Genomic DNA, 23,661 nt, shown 5'->3' with positions numbered 1-23,661 from the left:
TTCTAGGTGCGAGTTTTGAAAAGTGAGTAATTTTAATTCTGGTTGTGAGTTTTCGAAAGTGAGTGTAAAGTTGCAGGGCTGGTTTCGCATTTTGAAAAGTGCGCAGTTCTAATTCTAGTTCTGGTTGCGGAGTTCGAAAAGTCAGTAATTTGTACAAGTCTGATTTCTGGTATTTGTCACGTCTTGGAATGGGATTGTGACGCACGAGTGTGGGCTTATGCGCGCGTTTTACGGTCCTAACTTCATTTCTCCCAAATCAGTTATCTGCAAATGTGCGTTTTGCTGACATTCCACAACAATGCGCGCCATTGTTGTGAGTTGTGTGTTATTACATCGTTCTGATCGCGATCTGTTTTTTGGTATTAATGCGGCGCGATTGCCGATGTTGACAAAACAGCTTTACTCCTTTATTCCGCGCCTCGAGGCTGGAGGAAGAATGATGATGGTTTGAGTATACTCGAATCGAGTATTAATTCTAAAGATTCGAGTCATGTAGTAAGGGATGATTTGTCTACTACTGAAATTATACGCTGCTTGCAACTAGTAGCTAATTTATCAAAGAGATTTATACAGTTTCGATCATGTTTTCCGCCGCGGAAGGCTTGAAACCTCGATTGGTCGTATCACCGCAGACGAAGCATGTTGTACAAAGCGACGCACATTAGCGGAAATGACATATCTGTGAAGTCATGCTCGACCCTCCGTATTGTCAACATGTGCAATGAAATAGGTATGGTCGAAAAAGGCCAAATATTCTTTAATGTGATGTCGAACTGGCCTTATAGTTCCGTGGTCGCGTAAAAGATACATATTTGAACTTTCCTCCAGGCTATCTCATAATGTGATCATATTTCCAATTCTGAAATGTGTATTCTGTCTTTCGAATGTACCTTTGTTCAGGAGTAAGACCCTAGTTTGATATTGCGCCCCAAATTTCGGGGCCTACCCTGAACACTTTCGGACACGATCGGTCATCCTTTGTCAAACATCGCTTCTGTTTTTATGGGGGCGCGTCTAAATATTACTTTGTTTGAACTTCGCCGTCACGTTACAGTCGATTTACGATGCCGCAATCGATTTCGATCATATATCATCGTATGTCGCATTTTCGAGTTTCAATGGCGGATGATTTTCCTTAAAAAGATAGCGCATTGTTGGTCAAGTGTCATTTTCTATAAGAGATGAGCACGGATTTTGATTTTGGTTTGGAAGAACCTGATTTTGGTCTCATATATAGATTCACGACTAATTTGAAGATAAATTTTGACATTGACACGGACTTCATAAAACTTCTCATTTCAACGCGACTTTTTGATCAAATTTCAAATTTTCACTGATTTGGACTCGGACGTGGACACGGCACAAATAAAATCCTGGTTTAGGAGTTTGGCTCTCCAATAATTTCTTGAACTCGATGTCATATCTATTGAATATCGGCTGAATATATCGGCCACGGGGTTATCGGTTGTATCGGTATCGGATCGGAGATCGGCCGAGTTCTCTAAAATCATTTCTGGAGCTTTGTTGAGCATTCTAGCGTTTCGCGCCATTGTTAGTGTAAGCGATGAAGTGTCGACTTTGACAGAGCATTGTTCGAAAACAACAAGATTCGCGCGCGGTCCTCATTTATCTCCACGCGCGCAGCAGAGGGTTAATCTCCCCCGTGGGCTCTTTTTCTCGTCTCTCGGATCAGAAGCGAGTCGCTCGTTTGCCGGCAAAACCAACTTTGGTTTCCGACAGAAGGCACGCTGTTTTAGCCGACGAGAATTATATACAGAGTTTCGCAGTCAGCGGTACTGTTAGATTTTCAGATTCGAACAGCGTTCCAGATTTGAGCAGCTTGAGAATTGATCAGGACTATCGCAGCTGTTCATTTCAATGACGCGTTGTTACCTCATCAGACTTGTAAAGTCCAGTGTATTTTCAAGACCTGGAACTAGAACTACTCACTTTTCAAAACCCGCAACTGAAACTACTTACGATAATGCGCAACTAAAACCAGAACTACCTTTATCTTCAAGAATGCGCATCAAACTAACACACAGCCCATTAGATTCAACTCCCAACGTGTAATTCAACTGCTTGAGTTCTTCACGAGCCCAAATTTTTACCCAAATTTCAAGTTATTTTGACGTTAAAAATGTGTATTTTTTGGTCAAAATCTTTCATTCGGTCTATCAATGGCTGCGCAAGAACATCACATAACAGGACACCGCAGTCACGATTCACGCCAAACGACGACACGTGTTTTCTAGTTTTTTGGTAGCTAATTTTTTAAGGCACAATTAGGACTGTAACTTAAAATTCTAGCGCCAACCAACTGATCTGTACGAGGTTGCATAGGTTTTATCACTAGTGACGTAACTCGCGAATCCCAGCCGAGAATTGTTGCGATGAGTCATCCGTGTTCTGCGTTATTGAATTCCACATCCTCAAGTAGCATGTTTAAAGCAAAGTAAGTAGTCAAATATGTATTCGAAGCCTTGATTTGCGTAAAATAACTGCAAACTATCGAGCAGAGTCTTTTTGGCACATAACTTTCATATAAATTTTTACATGTACGCACAAACTGGTGCATTTTCAAAATGTTCAACTTAAACTATACTTAATTTTCAAACTTGGAAGCGTCGGGTTTTAATATCATTACGCTACTGTAGGCTATACTAGAATTGCGTTTGCAGCCCGCATCTAAATCATGTTTGCTTAGAGGTTCTTGCTTTACGATTAACTCGGCCGCATCCTAGTGTGACGCGTAAAGTGGATTTGTATGCGGTCGTCCGCTTATTATTGAAGAATCCTCACCCGCTGTCAGTACAGACAATGTTGTTTGGATTCTGCAGTTTGGGATTGTTGGATCATCTTCATTATTGGACCGCAGTGAGGTTCATCGAAGCACAAAACTAGCCGCGCCCGCACTTAATCACATGCACTCCAGCGTAGAGCCATATCCGGCCCGAAAATCATTACCGCACGGAACTAGATCGACATTTGCAGTCCATTCGTAAGTCAATGACTTTCATTCGTTTACCTAATTAATAATTTTATCATTTCAAAACAACACAAGATTGCGATGCCATGAACAGTTAGTAAAGTGTCGAAACGACTTGAAGTAATATAGTATATCGATGAAACACCAACCTGAGCCTAGAACATGTAAATTGCGAGAGTGTTGTGTGTAGTTTGTACATTTATAATTAGAATTGTAGACGCACCGTTTTTCTTCAAATTTGACTCGAATTAGAATTATAGCCGCAGTTTTTTCCAAATTAGACTAGAATTGAAATTATAGCTATAGTAATACACACTTTTTTTCAAATTAGATTCGATTTAGAACTATATAGCCACACAGTTTTTTTCAAATCAGATCAGGATTGCAATTACTGCATCCCGAAAACTTGATAACTGAATCAAGGTCAGATCGTATCAAATCAGAGTTTATTGTCATATGCACGAATTTGGCAAATGTCTGCACACCGAGCTTGGCTCGTTTCGCACGGTACAGTTCACCTGTAGCATTTTCAGGGAAACCAGAAATAAAATCAGAATTATAGCATAGACACATTTCACGGATTAGATAACCGGCATTACACTCGGTGTGGTTATACAACTAGAACTAGCTAGTTGTCCATGTCCAAGTATGAATCGAGCGCCTATGGCTTTATGATAACGCGTGTTATTCGAGTGAACGCATCTCCGCGTGGGACTGGATTATCCGGAGCTGTTGTTTTTACCGAGACGGCCGTGTCGCAGCTCAAAAGTGACGGATTACCATCTTGTTGTTCTGAGCGCAGAGCGCGCGATGAATAATCGCTGAATAATCGCCCGCGGCCGTTCGCAAATCGTCGCCGCCAGAGTAATAAAACTATGGCGATGCCTTCCTCAATTAAAAGCAGACGACATCGATTTCACGATGGTAATTTTGTTGTCTCAATCGCAATTAAGCGGTCGTGCAGGATAATGCGAGGTGTTTTCGATTATTCGCGTAACAATTAGCGTAAATCGTTCGCGACTTCCCGCTGAAGTCGAGACTAGGGCTGAGTATAAGGTTTCAAATCGGGCACTCCAGTATCACTCATGATGACATACCAGTATGAATGATATAAAGTTGAAATATGTACCTTTTATGCGACTACTTTTATGCCAGTTCTACATCACATTAAAGATAATTTGATATTTTCTCGACCTATTTCATTTTGTGACGATGCTGTGTGTTGATTCCGACTTCATAGAACGTCTTTGCTACTAACGTGCTTTCTTCTACATCAGTGGTTCCCAACGTGGGCGATTTGGCGGCCTAGGGGCGAAAATGACGAAGGGGCGATAGGGAGTGCGAAGGGGGCGATAGGGGGGCGATGACGCGTTAAAACGGCTATATAGGAGTCAAGTCGTAGAAATTACCTTTTTTTTAGGAAACCCACGGAAATTTAGTTGCAATAGTGTAAAATTCGACATCGAGCCGAAAAGTTGACCTTTTTTTTTTAGTCAACTCGCCGATGATTACAGATTGTATACCGATTTTTCGGTTCACAAAATCTGGGGGGCGATGATCGGCGTTGAGCTTGGAAAGGGGGCGATGAGTCGAAAAAGGTTGGGAACCACTGTTCTACATGTTTCGTATGCGGCCAGACGACCAATCTTGGGTTTCATGTCTCCCACAGTGGAAAATAGTATCAAAAGTATAATTTTCGATGATAAAATAACTCTTTTTGGCAAGGAGTGTGTCTTTTCAGCACTCGAAATAATCATCACTCACTAGTCACTATACACGACTCATTAGAATTATTACTCGATAACCACGATAAATTCAGCCGATAGTTAAAAGATAAGGCATCTAGCTTAAGGCGCATTTCCAAAGCTTCGCAGTATTTATCCAAACAGATTTACAGCCATTGCTGTTGGACATGAAAATAAGCGGGAAAGGCTGCACTTCACGTCTGTAAGCTATAAGAAATAGATCAATATCCCCAGTTTTAACAGTCTCATATTATAGTTCTCTCTGACTCCACGCTGCTATGTTGTGACGTTACGAAAATTGCCGATATTTTGTCTCTAATGGCCGATATTGTGACTCGTTCTCGATATTTTCGACGAACCCATGCGTGTTTTGACGTCAGACGAGTTGTCATGCAACAGCCGAGCGCATTGTTGAATCGCGAACGCCGTAATTCGATTCTCGTCTCCGTCGCATTCCTGTCTGGTGGAAATTTCTGGAACGCTATCAGCCAGATTTGTGCAAACTACCAATCTGTAGTTGGTAGATGGTCAACTTCAACTAACTGCTGTTTTTTGGTAGTTCTAGTTCTAGTTGCGGATTAAAACGCAAAATTGTTGTCGAATGACTTGAGAACACGTTTCCATGTTTGGCGTGAATCGTGATGGTGTTCTGTTTTGTGATGTTCTCGATCAGAGTCATCAGAGTCATCGCCACTAACAGTGGCGTATAGCCAGGATTGGGTGTTCGAGGTAGATTCCGATAAAATTAATTAATTGCTTCGTAATTGAATCTAGTTGGTTCTGTTTTAGTCAATTAGTTGCGGGTTTTAAAAGGTTGTTAGCTCTGGTTCTAGTGCTTGCTGCTAGTTTTGAAAATCCAGTATAGTTTGTACAAGACTGCTGTCATCCCGTACTGAAGTTGGCGACACAATATTTATTGTCGGATGAGCCATAACTTGAAAATTCCGCCCAACATTCACTGTGCGTTGAATATTTGGTATCATGAGCAATAACCGCTGTCATATCGTTGGCGTGCGCGTGATATAATTTCGGAAGCACTCACAGCTCCATGACAAATGAGCCCTGTGTAACTTACATTATCTAATTTGTGGCCTATCTGTATTTGTTTTGCGCAAATTCATCATTCTTTATTGGTACCGTTTGTTACATGGCAGTCTTTGCTCTACGTTTGAGTGTTTGTGATGTTGAGACCTTTCGGCTGAAGGCTTTTTCGATACCATTTGTCGAGGGTCATAAAATTCGGTGTTTCGAAACGCCCGCGCGCAGACAAACGGAAGTCGGTTATTACGTATGAATTAATGTCTCACGTGTCGATTGTTCACTCATCCTGGTTAATGTTACTCGCACAATTGCAAATACGCATGTAAATCGTTATTGAATAATATATTCATATTTCAAATTTAATATTCAATTGAAAATAACTCTACTAGTGGCTGACGATTACCCCTGACGAGTGTCGGCCGAAAATGTTCGGGTTCATTTCAATATGAGCAACAGAATTCGACAACAAATTCCTATTGGCACCGCACGAGGTTTGAAAGGTCGCTCCCAAATCTCATATTTATTCGGAATCAATTCGATTGCAAGTCGTCGTGTAAGGTGTAACTATATGCTATGGGTTTAGAAAGCTTGAGGTCTTTAAATTGACGATGCGAACACAGTTGTTTGTTTAGATCTTTTCTCCAAGTCACAACGCACAAATCTGTCCAATGGAAATTGTCTCTAAAATCACAGTAGTCAGTGTGTCGCTCACATTAGGTTTAGGTATCTTATATATTCGGAGATTTACACAGATAGATAAATTTAGTAGCGTCTCAAGTCCAATGGACACTGACCGTCGACCGTTTGTTAGCGAAGTGTCGTGAGCTATTTCAGTCGACTTACAGCACCTCTACTCTTACTTGGAAAGATCTCAGTTCAATTACAGCAGCTAGATAGAAGTGTCTTGCCACCCAGGCTGCAAGATATCGCGGGCTTCTGTATTTTAAGGCGCGAAAAATATGAGGCTCCCGAAACTTCCGCAGCAAACCTCGCATGTATTATTCAAGCGGGAAACTTAGTTGCTCCACTTTATCAATAAGCTCGATTTCATTTTTGATCAATTTGCGAGCTTATTTCCAACAGACACTGAGCGTTTTATATAATCTCTTGTTGATATGCTACGTTCTTTCCGATTCTCTACTATAATTGCTGACGATTACCCCTGACCAGTGTCTGCCGAAAATATTCGGGTTTATTTCAATATGAATGTATAAAAAAATTCTGTACATCCAAGAAGCTCTTGTAATCTCTTTGCTGTCGTGTTACAAGTTTTGCCACGGATTGTTACGTCTTGGCCGGTTATCACACTCGACAAAACCAAACATGGCGGATTTTTTCAGCATATTTCTGTGGCAGCGAGCATGTTGTCGCGTCACAAGAGTAACATACTTTGTCGGAGATAATTTTGGTGGAAAAACAGTTATTCGCGTCACGTATTTCTAGGTATTTATCGGAACGACGCAGTCACGTGATCTCTCAAGACTTAGAACTTACCCGGAGGGCCATTTCTAAAATTGGTCTCGAGTTACTGCGGTGAAACTTTACAGTGAGGATTGTCCGCTCACATTTCTCCGCGGTTTTGATTCGCACTGGACTGATCAGTTATTTGAAGTCTCAACGATATGTTTGTTGGCGCAGTGAGTATCTGCAACATTATGATAAGAAGGTCGGCGAAAAGAAGTTCTACTCAGACTTGGATGACAAGAAAATCGTCAGCTTTTCCAAAATAGATTAGAATTAGAATGATAGCTACACAGTTTCTTTCAAAATTATACATATAATTAGAGTGAATTCGCAAAATCTAGGAACTTGAATTCATAATCAGAAAGAAATAAAAATCAAATTCAGTTGTTATCATAAGGAAGAGACTGGCAAATGTCTTTACACCGAACTCGGCTCGTTTCTTGCTGCTCAGTTATCCTGTAGCATTTTCGGGAAAACTAGCAGATTTTAATTAAAATGAGAGCAAAGAAACATTTCAAAAATTAGATTATTATTGAAATTAGACCATAACAGAGTTCACAGATAAGATGAAAATTAGATGACTGGTATTTTGCTCTAATTAGTCTAATTAAACAGCTAGAATAATCAAATTGTATACGTCAGTTACTTCTCAGTCGTATCGGTAAAGCCAGATATTCAAGGAGAGTTTTGGTATCGGAACTCGTTCGAGATATCAACAGCGGAATTGCTCGCGTGTGCTATCGGCGACAGCCTTGGGAGGTAGCGTTGCAGCGAATTATGACGTTGTCGAAGCCGATATCGATGCGATCTCGAAAACGCATCGACAATCCCTCCTATCGTGAGCGACGAGATATTATGACTCACGGTACGGTACTTTTGCCCCGAGATATGCGCGAGGAATGCGTAGCGTTGTTTTTCAGTCACGCCCCGCTGAGCGCGGCTGCTCCTCGCGCTCGTGATATCGCGATCGCTTGAATGCTAGTTTGAATGGTATATCGTATTGAAATAATTCAGAATATTCGGATTTATCTCAATACGAATACACTATTCAATTGTATATTGAAGTTCTGCACCTCTAAGAAGCTTTTCAAATACTAGTTTGACAACTTATTCATCAAATCCGCGCATTTGTTTTTACGCGTCCGGCTTAGCACGTCTGGTTTCCAATGTGTGTTGCTAATCCTGTTGTTTTCTACCGCCAACCGTTCACTTATCTTGGGCCGTAGCAGCTCTGTGGAAGATAATTATTAACGGGTCGGCGCCAAGGCATGTCACGAGGGCTTTTAGAAATCTCTTGAACGCGTCTACTGGTAGTTGGTATCTGAAGAGCGGAGCCCTTGTAGCTAGCAGTCGAGATCGTAATTTATTCGCAAGAGTGAAGTAGGAATGGTCGAATGGATTCGGCATTTTAAGAGCGTGGGTTGAATCGAACGCGCCTTGTTTGCTCGAAGGAACGGAGTTTTATTGCCAGGTGTTTACCTAACTACTGTTTGCGTTCTTACAGTTCTTTGTCGTTTGTGACTGTATTGTAGTAATGGCTAGCATAGACGATGTATTATTGTACTGTGACACTAGGATTTCAGTGCATTGGACTCCGCAAGAGTTGATTTATCTGTTTAGAAATTAGTCCCTATATACACTGTCAGGATATTTTACTGGGATGGCTGCATTGCATAGGCTATATACTTCATGTGACTCCTGAAACGATCCCCATAATGTATTCTATATATTAGTAGTGACTTGGCTAGCACGGGCAATATATTATTGTACTGTGATACTAGGTTTTCAATACATTAAACAATGCAGGACTGCAGGACTGTTTTATATGCTCAGAAATTAGTACATAGTTTCTATGCACTAATTTCAATTCCGATTTCTGTTTTTTCTGAAAATGCTACAATAAACTGTACAGTGCAAGAGGGCCAAGCTCCGTATACAGAAATTTCCCATTCCCATGCTTATAAGAATTGAACTTGATTTTTGTCAAATTTCTACTGCGAATTCAGTACTTCTGAGTCTAGTCTAATTTGGAAAAAACTGTGTAACTATATAATTCTAACTCTAATCTAGTCTGAAAAAAATATGTGTGCCGATAATTCTATTTTTAGCCCAATTCTAAAAAAGCTGAAAATCTTCTTGTTGTCCAGCTCTGCATGCTATGTGTTTAAAATTAGTTCATAAATGTACATTGTCAGTATAATTCACTGAAATTTCTGCATCTTCGTCTGTCGAGACCCTTTTGAAACTACACTTGTCTGAAGCAGAGCTGTATTTTAAGATTTCCAAATTCGAATAACGGAATTAGAGTTACAGATACTGTTTTCCAATTTGGATTAGAATTAGAATTATTGAATTCACAAAAGCTTGCAAATTGGATTCAATTCCAAATTCGAAGGAAATTCAACAGAAATCGAGTTCAGTCAATTCAGAGTTCATCCTCATAAGCATGCGAGTGGCAAATGTCTGCACACCAAGATGAGCTCGTTTTCCACTGTACAGTTCTGTAGCTTACGGTACCCAGGAAAACCTGAAATTAGATTGCAATTAGAATGAGAGCAGAAAAGCTTTCAAAAAATCAGATTAAATTTAGATTACCAGCATTTCACCCTAATTAGTCTAATTACATGACTAGAATTATCTAATTGTCCAAGCTTGATCGGAGCCATTTCAACCTTATGATCTCCTTTTTCTATTTTACTTCAGTTCTGTTATCTAACCAACCTTCAACATTACAGATATGTTTTTAATGATGCACCAAATGTAGTGTGGCTAGTGCCTAGTTTGGATGACTGCTCCACAAGTTAAACTGACCGTTATTTCTCCAAGCGATTGGATACAAAGCCCACATTGTGACGAACCTGGGTCACAGAACCCTCATCATGGGTTGCTCTCATAGCGCCATACCCGAAAACCACCCCAATTATTTTCGGGCCAAGAACATCGATGACCAGGAGAAGACGAAAAATGAAGTGTTTCTCGAGGGTGAGTTCAGATTTTGCTTATTTTTCCATCAGTATGGCAGTGAATTAATGGTACAAATTTTGCATTATATATTGATATTGAAATATACCCGAATATATTGGGCACTCGGTGTCGGCAGGAAATTTAAAACATCTTTGAAGTCATATTTGGTGATACGTTTGTCAAGTCACAAGTCAATCTGATTTTAATGGTTTTGACTCAAGTCAAGTCAGTTTCAATTCACCACCGAGTCAAATCCGAGTCTAAGCAGGGGGCTGAGTTCGAGGCGTAGTGTTGAGACTCTAGTCTGAGTCCAAGTCATCATAATCACTGTTCCGTAACGAGTTTAAGGCATGCATATCCAACCCATTTTTTCAAAACTATGCTTGGGTGTTATCGAATGCCTCTCATTTATAATGTAGGCCACTAATTTCGTCATTTGAAACAGTTTCTGGCCCTAAATTTTAAGTACCCGTACCGGTACTGATAGACGATATACCAATAATGTGGTAACGTTATTCTTCTTTGAAGTTGCCATGAAATGCCCGACTTGGCCGTCCAAGTCTCGAGTCAAGTTGAATCACCGAAAATCGTGACTAGTCGAATCATGACTCAAGTCATTACAACTATAACGATTGTTGGTAAACAGTGTTCTTTCCAATTCTGTACTAGTTGCTGACGAGTGTCAGCGAAACGAAATATATTCAGTTTATTTCAATATAACTGTATAGGCCTTAAATTCTTCATTTCTATATTAAAGTTCTGTACGTCCAACAGTCTTTGATATGAATATCCTTGTTTCAGTCAAAAGCAGTAACCTGGCAGTGTACAGTCGGCACCGTAAGCTGATGGCCAAGTGGCCCATCCAATGCCTTCAGCGATACGGCTTCAACGAAGATTTGCTGCTAGTAGAAACGGGCCACGGCTGTGACACAGGACAAGGTAAGAAGCAGTTGCAACCCTCCTCCATCATGATTGTACAAGGTAGCAATGTAGTTACTTGACGGTCAACTAACTACTGTTTTTTTGAGTAGTTCTAGTCCTAGTGAGTAGTTCTATCTAGTTCTAGTGAGTATTTCTATATAGTTCTAGTTCTAGTTGCGCATTTTTAAAAGCGACTAGTTCTAGTTCTAGTGAGTAGTTCAATATAGTTCTAGTTACACATTTTGAAAAGTGAGTAGTTCTATACTTCTATATAGTTCTAGTTCTAGTTGCGCATTTTAAAAAGCGATACCGGTAGTTCTAGTGAGTAGTTCTATATAGTTCTAGTTACACATTTTGAAAAGTGAGTACCATAGTTCTATATAGTTCTACTTCTAATTGCGCATTTTGAAAAGTTTAGCTTTAGTTCTAGTGAGTAATTCAATATAGTTTTAGTTACATATTTTAAAAAGTGAGTAACTCTAGTTTGTGCACGGCGGTCTTGAATGCCCTTGTGTTAAACCTGTATCAAATCTCAATCCAGGCCTGTTCCTGTTCAAATGTCGGCGTGCCACGCAAATTTTCGATGCGATCAAAGAGGTCTGGAACGAGATCCAAAACAGCACGGCGCAATCTCACCCCCATCTGGCATACCCCTCTCAAATGTCCAGCATGACAGAAACCACTGGTGAGGACTTTGTTTGTGGCTCGAGTCGAACAGCCCTTGAGTCAATGGCGCTATTAAGCTTGCATTTGTAAACCAGTCAATTTGGCACTAGGTTAATTTGGTAATAGAAATGTAATGAACATTGTTATTATTATGGGAGCGATACACATATTGTATTAAGGAAGTTGAAAATCAACGTTTCACTGAATTTCAATTTGGGTAGGCTATAGGGCACTTCGTGAATTAGTCACTGTAGACTCGAATCGTAACTATCAGTGCTCCATTCGGCTTTGAGTACTCGAATTATTGAGCAAAGCCCTATTTTTTACTAGAGTCAAAATTCAAAACCCAAAATATTGAAATTCTGCAGCCTTGCCAAGCACGTCGTATTATTACAACACAAGCGGAAGCGGTCGAGACGGTCCTCCCTTGACAGCGGGCTTCTCGTCCGGTCATCCATCCGTGTCACGTTACACTCCGCCCACCCCTGGGACACGTGGCAGCGTTTCGTCTCGTAATACCGGTTCGTTTTTTTATGAAGTTTAGGAGAAAATCGCGGAAATTTTGTTTTAATGAAAAATTGTCTCGCAGAAAGCCATCGGTCGTCGCCGGCAACGTTCGAACTGCAGCCAGCACCCTCTACCAGACAGGTAGCTCTCTTTTTTGTTTCTCTTCTCATTCTCCGTAAATATATGGTATTTACAATAGAATTTCGAATTTGAAAAATAATAGTATACGTACGTACCTACGTAGGTACGTTCGAAAATTCTTTAATTATTACAGAACTGATTTGGTCAAGTCACGCACGATAAGTTGAGTCATTACAACCCTGCCTAATGGCCCCTTCTCGTCATGTACATTGCTATTTCTTTAGCCGAAAATGTCCCGGTTCATTTTGTATGTATCGTTTTTCCTTGTTTCTTGGCGTTGCAATTAAACTCGAACTATGTATCAATGAATCCCGTATTTCACAGGAAATGCTGCACCGTCGCAGAATCAACAGTAACGCGGTCGGATACAACAGACAGACAGAGACAGTCTCCATAAACCACCCACGCCACCACACGGTCTCGGGAGAAGTCGAATATGAAAACAGCGACGTCATTAAAAGTCAACAACAAACAAAAGTCGCTTTTAACCGAGCAAGCGGGACCGTCCAGTTCGAATCAAACACTCCCAGATTAGGCACGAGCGCTAATTCGTTAAGATCAGACGGAGACCATGCGCCTTTAACACCAATCAGTAGTAGCACTTCCGGGATCGGCAGTTTAAACGGGAACAGCGCGAATTGCGATTCAAAATGCAATGGCGCCACCCCGCAACCGCCACCCATCCCGGCAGCAGACCCATGGCGTCGTCAAAACGGTTGGGTCAAACACCGTAAGACTCGAAAATTGCGTCACGATTTTTTAAGGCTATCGCCGGGACTACCGCTTTCTGCTAGAGATTACGTAAACACGGCTAACGCAAGTCTTGATGTTAGCGGGACTCCTTTGCCTGCTACAGCTGCTGTTACCGGCGGGAATCATTTTAGTTTTGATTTTGTTTCAAGATACAATAACCCGCATCACAATCATAACGTGAACTACGTGCCCATCGAGGTGTCTACAAAAAACGGCGATGTTTACAGCTGCGGAGCCTCGTCTGCATCGTCGGGCCTGCCGGGGACCCCCCTTACCCCGCGCACTCCGGGGTTGTTTTCTTGCGAATACGCAGAAATCGATCATAACAAGACGAGGGCGCTGTCGAACGCGTTTCGGTCTAGGCAGAAGGAGATGAAAACGCGACACGCTAGCTGCGAGACGGCGGCGTTAATTAACGGTGGTTCGTGATCGTTTCATTGTCAACAGTGTTTCTGATAGGGTCGGGCAAAATCGAGTATCTGACTAAATCTGGATTAAGCATTAGGCTTCAAGTGTTCTAGCATTCCAACGAATGATGCGTAAAGTTCAAACATGTACCTTTTATGCGACCACAAAGAATATAGCGCCAGTTCTACATCGTCTTAAAGATGATTTGGTGTTATTTCGACCTTGCCTGTGGCATTGCGCTTTGTGACGATGTAATGAGGCGATCGCGACTTTACAGACATATCATTTCAGCTAACATGGCAATGATAACTTTTTACTTCAAATTAAAGTTGGCTAACAAAACTGCACACCAAATTTGGCTTGTAAGTTATTGCAATCAAAGATTTTGAATTTATTGAAAAAAATGAAATTGTTGATTCGACTGAAACACAATGCATTGTAAATTTGGTTAAAGCGAAATTTTGAATTTGAAATGATAGTATTTACGGTGGGCAGTTCCATAATTTATAATTATGGAATTTCCCGTCGTACATGCCATTCTTTCAAATCTAAAATGAGCGTATCAATTCAGTACTCAAAAACATCATCTATCTTGACTTGAATGATTAAAATTGATACTCGATTCAGATTTGGGTACTCGGCCCGGCCCTCGTTTCTGAGTCTTCTCTTCTGAGCTTCTTTTCGGGCGCACAATTCGTTTGAGAAATTTTACGTTTTTGGTCTTTTACAGATTTTACATCCTTTTCGTGCTTTTCTATTTTCTTTGCTGCTTGAAAACTTGAAATTTCGACAATAGTGTGGTTTGATTGAATGTCGGGACGGCTCGGGGAAAGGATTAGCGAGAAATTAAGTACTTAGGTCAGGGGCGGGCAACTTCTCCAGTCGGCGGGCCGGATTACAGAACATATACATGAATCGCGTATTTATCCACCTAGACGAGTAATAAATCGTATTTAATGTACACATCAAGTTTGAAGCGTAGAGACCAAAAACAGTATTCAATCAATTCAGTAGCTGTTGAAGTTAATCAGACATCTGTGGTCGGTCAATTGAGTTGTCAACAAGTTCTTTGAACTCTGGCTGCATGTCGTATGTAGAAACCGTTAGTAAAGAGTGCACGTGAACATCAGATATATTGGAACGCGGCCTTGTCTCGTTAATGTTCATGGTCGAAAAGATATGTAGGCCCAGGGCCGTAAAAGCACTTCGTCAGCTCCCCCCACAGGGTGGTAAACCTAAATTCTCACGCTATACGCTGTTTACCGATCATTATCACCATTTATCTTAGGTGTCCGTTTAGTGGGTAAGCTTTGCTGGTCTAAACGCGCGAGGCGCGGAAAAATTTCCATAATTCATGACTGAATCGGGAAATGCATATATATTGCTACCTATTTGATCCCCTCTCTGCTCGCGTAATCTGATTTACCGGTACAGCTGAGTGAGGTGAGTTGAAAAGGTAGGACCCCTCAATAATAATTAAACATCTCCGGGTGTATGCCCGTTGGCAGAGAACGAAACAGCACTTCGTCCGGCCCCACAAAACTTGACTCTTGGGCTCCTATAGGGTGATACGCTGCGTGACCCCCCCCCCCATCACGCCGTTCGCTTTTGCCACGAAAATATAGTTTTTACTGTTTAGTGATCCAGTGCCAAGCGCGAAAATTTTCGATAATTCATGATAACATCGGTCAATAATATCGGGAATTGCATATATAGCCTATTGCTATCAATTTCTTATCCTCTCTGCTCACGTAATCAGATTTTCCGGTAGAGCTAAGTGATGAGTCTTTGAAACTGTAGAGCCCCCAAATAATAATTAAACATCTTCGTGCGGGCGGACCCGTTGGTATGACTTCGTTACATGATGTTATTTCGTCAGCTCCTGTCTGCTATATCAAACAATATAGAATCGCGCAAACGTACTAAAAACTAAAATATCACACGATTTCAAATTGGTATTTCTTCACTGGCATATAATTTTTCTCTGTGGGATGGTATTTGTCTCGTGAGGGTTAGATTGCCAAGACGGGAACATTCGGCGCCAGTCATTTAGGTGCCTATATGGACAATTGAAGCTATATGTATTTTGTATATATAACGAAGTTTTCGGTCAGCATAAGGGCAGTGCTTTTCGGCCGAGATTAACTCGCTGCCGATGGTTATGGCACACTTCTTGGAGTCGCATATTACATGGCCTGAAACTTTATATGTCTAGGTGCGTCTTGGCGCGGTAATGGCCATCGCCGATATGCCAATTTCTATAATTCTTGCGTATTTTTTCTTGGGGAAGAGTACCCAATAATCAAGATTTTTGGAGCTTGAGTTCGCGCCTACCGCGAAAATTTTTTGAAGAAGTTGCATAAGTTTTCAAATATTTTTTGAAAAAGTTGCATAAGTTTTTAAAAATTACACTTTAAGCTAATTCACAAAATAATTTTGGGCCCCCTTCGAGCTCGCCCTCCAATCGGGGGTTTGGGGTGCGGCAGTTACGGCCCTGTGTAGACCTACAGTATGTACAGTACTCCCGAACAGAGCAATTAGTTTCATGTCCATTGTCCATTTTTCTCGGGTTGGCATGATATGTCAAAGTTCCTAATAATCGTGCAAAAAAGGGGTGTAAAGGGGTTAGCACAGACAATGCTGCATAGCGCATACTATCCAGCGTAGTTTGTATAACATATCAAGCATAGTCTGTGCTTACATTTACACCTCGTTTCTGAGGCATCATTAGGGACTTTGAAAAGACTTAGTATACAAGTGAATATAATTTGCTGTAAACATCTGATAAGTGTCAAGCCTAACCGTCTGATTCAGCCGATCCATAGAGCATTCAAAACTTCAACTATTGGGGAGCGGATCGACAAATTCTCTGGTCCGGCTCCGATCCGGTTGTTCAATTCTCTGCTCCGGCTCCGATCCGGCCGTATCAGGAAAAGTACTGATCCGGCTCCAATCCGGTCCGGCCAAAAATGAAAAAGTCCGGCCAGAAATCCGGCCCTGCTCAGTACGGAGGTCCCGTGAATTGATAAATATGCCTCGTCTATGTTCACACTGGCTTGGAGGTTACTTACGTGTGGTTGGTTGGTGGTTATATAGTTATAAAAGTCGTGCTTATATCCATAAAGATTCTGGCCGGATCAAAAATGTAGTGATCCGGCTCCGGCCGTAACAGAAAAGGTACTGATCCGGCTCCGATCCGGTCCGGCCAAAATTGTAAAAATCCGGCCGGATATCCAATCCGGCTCCGGTCCATGCTCCGCACTAACTACAACCTGTGCCCAATAAGATCACACAAATTGTAGTGTCATTGTCATTAAGCTCTATATTTGTATTCAATAATGATAATGGTAATGATATAGCGATTCTGAAACTAGGAATCCGTCGACACTTGCATAAGCGCCTATGCTTTCCCTCGTTGAAGACAAGGCATATAGGCTGCGGCGGTTTCCTTCACATAAAGCGGTAATGTTTAGAGTCAAGTGTACCTGTTTGATGCTGGTGTGATCAGACTAGATTAGGGTTGCCATACGTCCGGAATTTCCCGGACATGTCCGGAATTTCACCGTTCAATGTAGCGTCCGGAAGGAATTTCTAAAATATGCCAAATGTCCGAAATTTTGAAGACTTGACGTAGGCTCATATTTTTTTCGTAAATCAACATAAAACATTGTTTCGGGGCATATTTATGCTGATGCATGATATTTTTCTTTGCGCAGCGCGCGATTTACTATCACATTTGCTGATTTTAATATGGGGACTATACCACCCTCGCCAAAACTGCAATAAAATATAAATAAAAACAACCTTCAATTGCTGGAATAAGGCTATGTTGTAATCGCAATGATACGAGAACGGTATATTCTCTCTCTCTCTCTCATGCTTTAGACGTTTTTGTGAAGCAGCCGTTGTTTTTCATCATGTATTTCGTACCTCAACATACTCTGTATCAATCCTAAATCATTATCTCTCAACCCACATACAATGCGCTTTCAGAATCGCCGCCGGTAGCAGACTCCTTGATCACCTAATCAGCAAGCTGCTGCTTTCGTGGTCATTGAAGCATAGCTGATTAGCCAATCAAGAGCCGTGGTTTCGTGATTATTAGTCTTCTCGCCGTTCTATGGGCGGTGGCACGCCCATTCTTCGGCAGTTACTTTCAAACGCTTTGCGCGAAATCTTAACGGCCTTCAATGTGAGCTTCTTTTAGGCCCAGTGTCGTTTTTTTATCAATAGTCTACAGAATAAGAGATTTGTAAGATTTCCCAAATTTTGGACAACCCTAGCGTTACATAGCCTACATCTACTGAGTAGGCTACATGCAGACGGGGGCTACTTTGAGCAACTCTGCTCTTTACTATCTGGGACAGCGGTTCTCAACGGGGGGTCCGCGAAGCATTTTCAGGGGTCTGCGAAGCCTCAAAATAATTGATGACCTAATTTTGCTTTAAATTCAGAAAATCACGAGGCAATTTTACTTCATTACTAATAAAACAACCCCATCAACAGAATGGCCATCTGAGATGAAATATATCCTACACTGTGCAGACTCATTTTAATTGCCAATAGCCTACTGTTACAAACATTTTGATGTTTAGAAATGTTTTGTTGGGTATTGTGAAAAAGAAGTTGGATGAGTAAGGTCTATCACGGCGACTTCGAAATGTTTACAATGTTCAATTGTTTTTCTCATGTGATATACATAACCATTTTTTCCATGATAACTTCAATATAAGCTGCTATAATGCTAGATAGAAAAGACCAGGCTTGACGTTATATATTCATTAAAAAGTTTGTTTGTCAATTTTGGTCCCATATTTGTTGCGATTATACCCATCGTCGGAAGCGTTATGTGCTATATTATTACATTCGCCACCACATATATATGTGGAAATGGATTTTCGGCACTCGTTCATATGAAATCGAAGGCGCGGATTTTCAAGACACGACTACGTATATTTCAAGAAATGCAATTGCAGAAATTTGTAATAATAGAAGTCAACCCGAGTTCTACATGAATAGTATGATTTTATTTTCAAGAAAAGTCATTTTGTTACTGTTTATCACTATGTCGACAGTCATCATTTGCACAAGATAGAGATGACGATTGCACAATAGGGCTGTTCAAAAATTACTTTTTTTCCCCAATTCAAGCCGGTCACCTCTTAAATCGTCAGGTTGCAGTAGAAAACCTTGCTCACCAAATTTCACTCGATTCCAACCAGTAATGGCCTTCGCAGATCCAATTAAAATTTTTAATTTATTATGGAAAATTGAAAAAAAAAAATTCCAAATTTTTCTGTCAACCCCATGAAATTGTTGAGCTGTCTTCAAAGACGTTGCAAAACAAATTTGAGTCAATTCCGACCAGTAGAAGCGGAGTTATGTGAGTTTTTCGTTGACAAATCGCGGATTATCCACCGATCAAGGATAATCCGGGGAATATCATCGAAAAACTCACATAACTCCGCTTCTACTGGTCGGAATTGACTCAAATTTGTTTTGCAACGTCTTTGAAGACAGCTCAACAATTTCATGGGGTTGACAGAAAAATTTGGAATTTTTTTTTTTCAATTTTCCATAATAAATTAAAATTTTTAATTGGATCTGCGGAGGCCATTACTGGTTGGAATCGAGTGAAATTTGGTGAGCTAGGTTTTCTACTGCAACCTGACGATTTAAGAGGTGACCGGCTTGAATCGGGGGAAAAAAGTTATTTTTGAACAGCCCTATTGCACAATGACTGAGCTAAATTTGAAGTAAAACTTCGTGGGGTCCGCGGAGTCCGTGACGTTCCGCAAGGGGTCCGCGAAGACAAAAAGGTTGAGAACCATGATCTAGGAGATTTCAAATACGTAGGCTAGCTTAGTAGTTCCCGAGCCAAGTTATGGTAGTTGGAGGCCGCAGTAGATCTGAAGTTTGTTGAGACAGAATGGACATTGGACATGTACAGTTTCTCGGAGGTACAGACTACAGACATACCTCAATATACAATTGGATTGAATAGTCAATAGTGTAGCCTATATTCATATTGAAATAAACGCGAATTATTTAGGCTGAATTGACATGAACAGTTGAGAATATCCATTCACCAAAGATTGGTACGGTATTTTGTCCATGGTCCTTTTTAACGTGCTTCTGTTACGACCTAAAACCTTATCTGTGTGGCACGTAGCCAACTGATTGCTACTAGTTGACGTAATGACAATAAACCAAGCTAGAACTTCCGCGCTCAGATAGATTGTCCTCGACACCAACACAGGAAAAATCGAATCACAGGAATTAGTAAAGGTCAGAAACAAAACCGAATCATCCATGTTAACTCATTTGTAACTTCGTTCAACAATTATATTGAAATCACTGTCGACTCACCGTTTTGCCCTTATTCTCGCACTCTCCGGCCAAGAATTCAAAATGCACTAGGCCTACGCTTCGTCGTCCAAATATAGAAGAATTAACACTAATAGCCGGGTAATGCTGTGCTTCGATACTTCGACATCTGAATAATTTATTCAAATAAACCCGAATATTTTCGGCTGGTACTCGTCAGGGGTAATCGTCAGTGAGTTGTTAGTTAGTTGTTGGCAATTACTGAAGTTCTAGGCTACCTCAAAGATTATCTTCAAATACTTGGACCTCTGAGTTTTCAGTCGTTTGTCGCATTGGCCTATAGCTAGACTAAAATTGATCCATTCATAATTTTTAAACGTCGAGCAGGTCTATGCGCAGCGAATCAGCATTCATCACCCTTTTAGCGTATTTGATATTTGAAAGTCTGTATGCGGATGCAATGCAGTAAGCGGACGTTTGAAGTTGGGCAGTTTGAACAGAGTCTTGGAGGTGCAGAACTTCAATATATAATCGAACAATATATTCATATTGAAATAAACCCGAATATTTTTGACTTGACACTCGTCAGGGCTAATCTTCAGCAACTAGAAGAAAGTTCAAAAGAACCTTTGTATGTCAACACTGTCAACAGTCGTATCACCAATTAGTTATAATCACTTCCTTTTATCAATGAATTCGTCGCTTCAAAACACCACGAAATCGCGATACAATGAAAGATAAGGTGGAGTCGAAACGACTTGTGATATACAAAACAGCTTGTTTGATTGAAAGACTATTACCAGTCGTTAAAAATACCAATATTGGCCTTGAGCATCAAAATAAGAGGCATGCCCACTGCACAGTGAGTGATCAACAGAGGATAATGAAGTGGCATGTCTTAGAAAGCGAGGTCGATATATCAGATCGTGCCGGTAATCTCAAGCGCAGACTAGTATTTATTCAGCAGAGTCTACTTTTACTTTGATTTGAATGTGAACACTGAACATGCTTGACGACCATCGGATAGCCGTCGAAATACCGTCCCACATAGTTGTGGTTCATGTGTACTTGATAGAGCGATTGGTTCTTCAGCAATGGTCGTTGTCGAACATATGGTAATTGGACGGTGAGTAAGTGAACGACCTTGAATGAGAGAGGAAAACCACCACAGACAAGCTATAAGATGCAGCCTCATATACTTACGTAGACTGTAGATTTGTGGCAAGATGCACATAAAAAACTTTCTGACGATCTTCTTGGAGGTACAGAGCTTCAATTTACAATTGAATAGTATATTCAATATACTATTCAATTGTATAGAAAACTTTCTCTAAGAGTCTAAGTAGATTCGAGACACGACTTAAATCGGTTGCTACTTTTTGACACAGTGTGACTCAAAATACTGTACGTGACTCACCATTACAGTACCGTGTACGAATCATCAGTGAACCAATTGCCGTATCTCGTTTAAGACGCAGCCATCATGGAATATTTGTGAGCGAAATTGGCTCAATTCCAAATTACGAAGGACTGAGAATGCAAATCAAATCTCTATACAAAGTGCTGATGACGTAGATTAATTATCGCATCGGCATGATTAGCAGCAACGAGTTTGGATAAAGAGTCAGCATCAGTCGTGTTCGACAGCGTCAGTTAGTTTGACTGATATATAAAGGCATAGAACGGTTGGGTTTCAGGATTATTTGAGTGCGATGTAGCCTACCCGTTTGTTTGCGAATGACTGCTAAACAAGCATACTAACTTTATTATTAACTGGGCTTTCATAACAGGGGAAATTATGTTGGTATTGAGGCTTGTGGAGTCAAGAAAGCTCAACATGACAGCATTAAGGCATACAAACCTACGACTAACTTGGCGGCTGATTTAGCTCAGTGGGTTGGCAGGAAGTTTTGGCACGCAATGCAGCAGGTGAACCTCGTTTCGCCTTCGAAAACGTAGTCTTGTGTTTAAAGAATGAAAATCGACTTCATTTCCATTATAAGTATTTAAAGAGACTCTTCGAGGTATAGAGCTTCAATATATATTAATTGAATGATGCATTCACATTGAAATAAACCCGAATATTTCCGGCTGACACTTGTCAGGGGCAATCATCAGCAACTAGTTGAGATTTGAAGATAACATTGTATATCAACAATCATCAGGGTGTCAGTCGAAAACATTCGGGTTTACTTCAATATGAATAAATTGTTCAATTGTACAGCCTATTGAAGTTCTGCACCTCTAAGAGGCTCTTCAGAAGCGCTTCGATTCGAATTCAGACAGCCATTAGAAGTTATTCGTTCGTATATTCGATCGTGTTGAAATCGACTACTGGGTGCGCGAGCTGAGTGTGTTTTCATAATCGGATTTTACGCTTAACTGAACCTCTTCTAACAGTAGTTCCTCTCTTATAAGAAAAGGAAAAATTTGCAGATACTCTCGATAAGAGGTTCTCGAATATTTCGACGTTGTATTCACTTTGCGGCCGATCCGCCAAATATATTTCAATATTATTCTCAATAGTAAAATGTAGCTGGATGAATGCTTGTTCGTTAATGAAAGAAATAAAACGCCAAATTTTACACCGTTTCAAAAATTTACAGCGTAACTTAATGTGCTTGAAGTGAAGTAGAGTACATGGTCTACTTTGGACTTACGTCACAATAATGCTGTGTTGTACAAAGCTGTTTAAAACTAGCCTACCTCTTGATCGAGACCAGTCATACGTGACAATTTGAATAGAATTCGACGGAAATCGACAGTACAATTTACAGAAATTGGACATTGCAATTTAATAAAGCAACCAACGAAGAAACCCAACAGTCAATTGCTCAGATGAAGTCTAAGTGGTTTGCCATGCTAAAAAATCAGCAGAACTACGCATAGCATGTGTTATATTTACAAAACAACTGCAAATATTTCAATAAAGTAAAGTTACAGTTCTATTTTTTAGAGTTGCATAAGTTTGTCGTGATTACGTTGTGGTATGATTTTTGAAAGTTTAATAGTCCACGAGATGAAAAAGCTTTGTCGATATGAAAAATTGAACATATTATTCAGTATCAGTATGAGTTTATTAACAATTTCATCGTTTCAAAATATCACAGGACTGCGATATAATGAAAAGATAAGAAAGGTGTCGAGAGATCAGACACGAACCTGGGCCTAGACCAGTGGTTCTTGACCTTTTTTGCTCCAGCGCCCCCTTTCAAAAATGTCCGTGTTCTGCCGCCCCCCTATTTCAGTACCATTTGGTTCGAGCCCGATGTGCACATCCCGAATTCACCTCTGCGATTGGCAATACGGGGAAGTTATATAACATTCATTTGAGGTTGCGGGTCACAACACTAAACAATATGATCCTTCATGATACGGCGAATAAATATTCTGACGATTTAATTTTGTCTAGCCTAGCTCCCAAATATAAGTGTATTTAGCTAATCATTTTCGCCAAACAGCTTCAAAGCATTTTTAATGTGCAAAGGGCTCTCACTCTCAAAAGTGGTATACACTGCCTCTTCGATTTTGACACGCTGTTCGCTGCAGGGTACAATACCTACTTCGAAAATTTTTGTCGAAAATAGCTGTAACAAGCGTGACAGGACTGTTTTAACGGGGAATTTTCGATCTAAATCTAAATCAACATCAATTATAATAACACACTTCAAACATCGCCGGAATATATTTCGCGCGTAACGCGACGAAAAATTTCGAGAATTGACAGATTTTGTC

General features: G+C 40.6%; 3 protein-coding genes across 6 annotated transcripts in view; 1 reads left to right on the top strand and 2 right to left on the bottom strand.

Moving 5' to 3' along the window:
• Positions 1–23,661, bottom strand: part of LOC145453438 (histone H2A.V) — a 215,225-nt gene that overhangs the window by 94,895 nt on the left and 96,669 nt on the right. The window lies entirely within an intron of this gene.
• The window catches only part of LOC145453428 (cleavage and polyadenylation specificity factor subunit 5-like), a 181,578-nt gene that overhangs the window by 61,586 nt on the left and 96,331 nt on the right, over positions 1–23,661 (bottom strand). The window lies entirely within an intron of this gene.
• Positions 9,523–14,392, top strand: LOC145453339 (uncharacterized). The gene is made up of 6 exons (XM_080331309.1): positions 9,523–10,221; positions 11,005–11,142; positions 11,666–11,809; positions 12,159–12,311; positions 12,380–12,438; positions 12,763–14,392. The coding sequence occupies exons 1-6, from the start codon at positions 10,119–10,121 to the stop codon at positions 13,618–13,620; spliced, it is 1,455 nt and encodes a 484-aa protein (XP_080187435.1). The 5' UTR covers positions 9,523–10,118; the 3' UTR covers positions 13,621–14,392.

Source organism: Botryllus schlosseri, chromosome 13 (genome assembly GCF_051294905.1).
Source record: "Botryllus schlosseri isolate E-star chromosome 13, Bs_hap1, whole genome shotgun sequence".
Lineage (NCBI taxonomy): Eukaryota > Metazoa > Chordata > Ascidiacea > Stolidobranchia > Styelidae > Botryllus > Botryllus schlosseri.
This window is presented reverse-complemented; position numbering and strand designations above follow the sequence as displayed.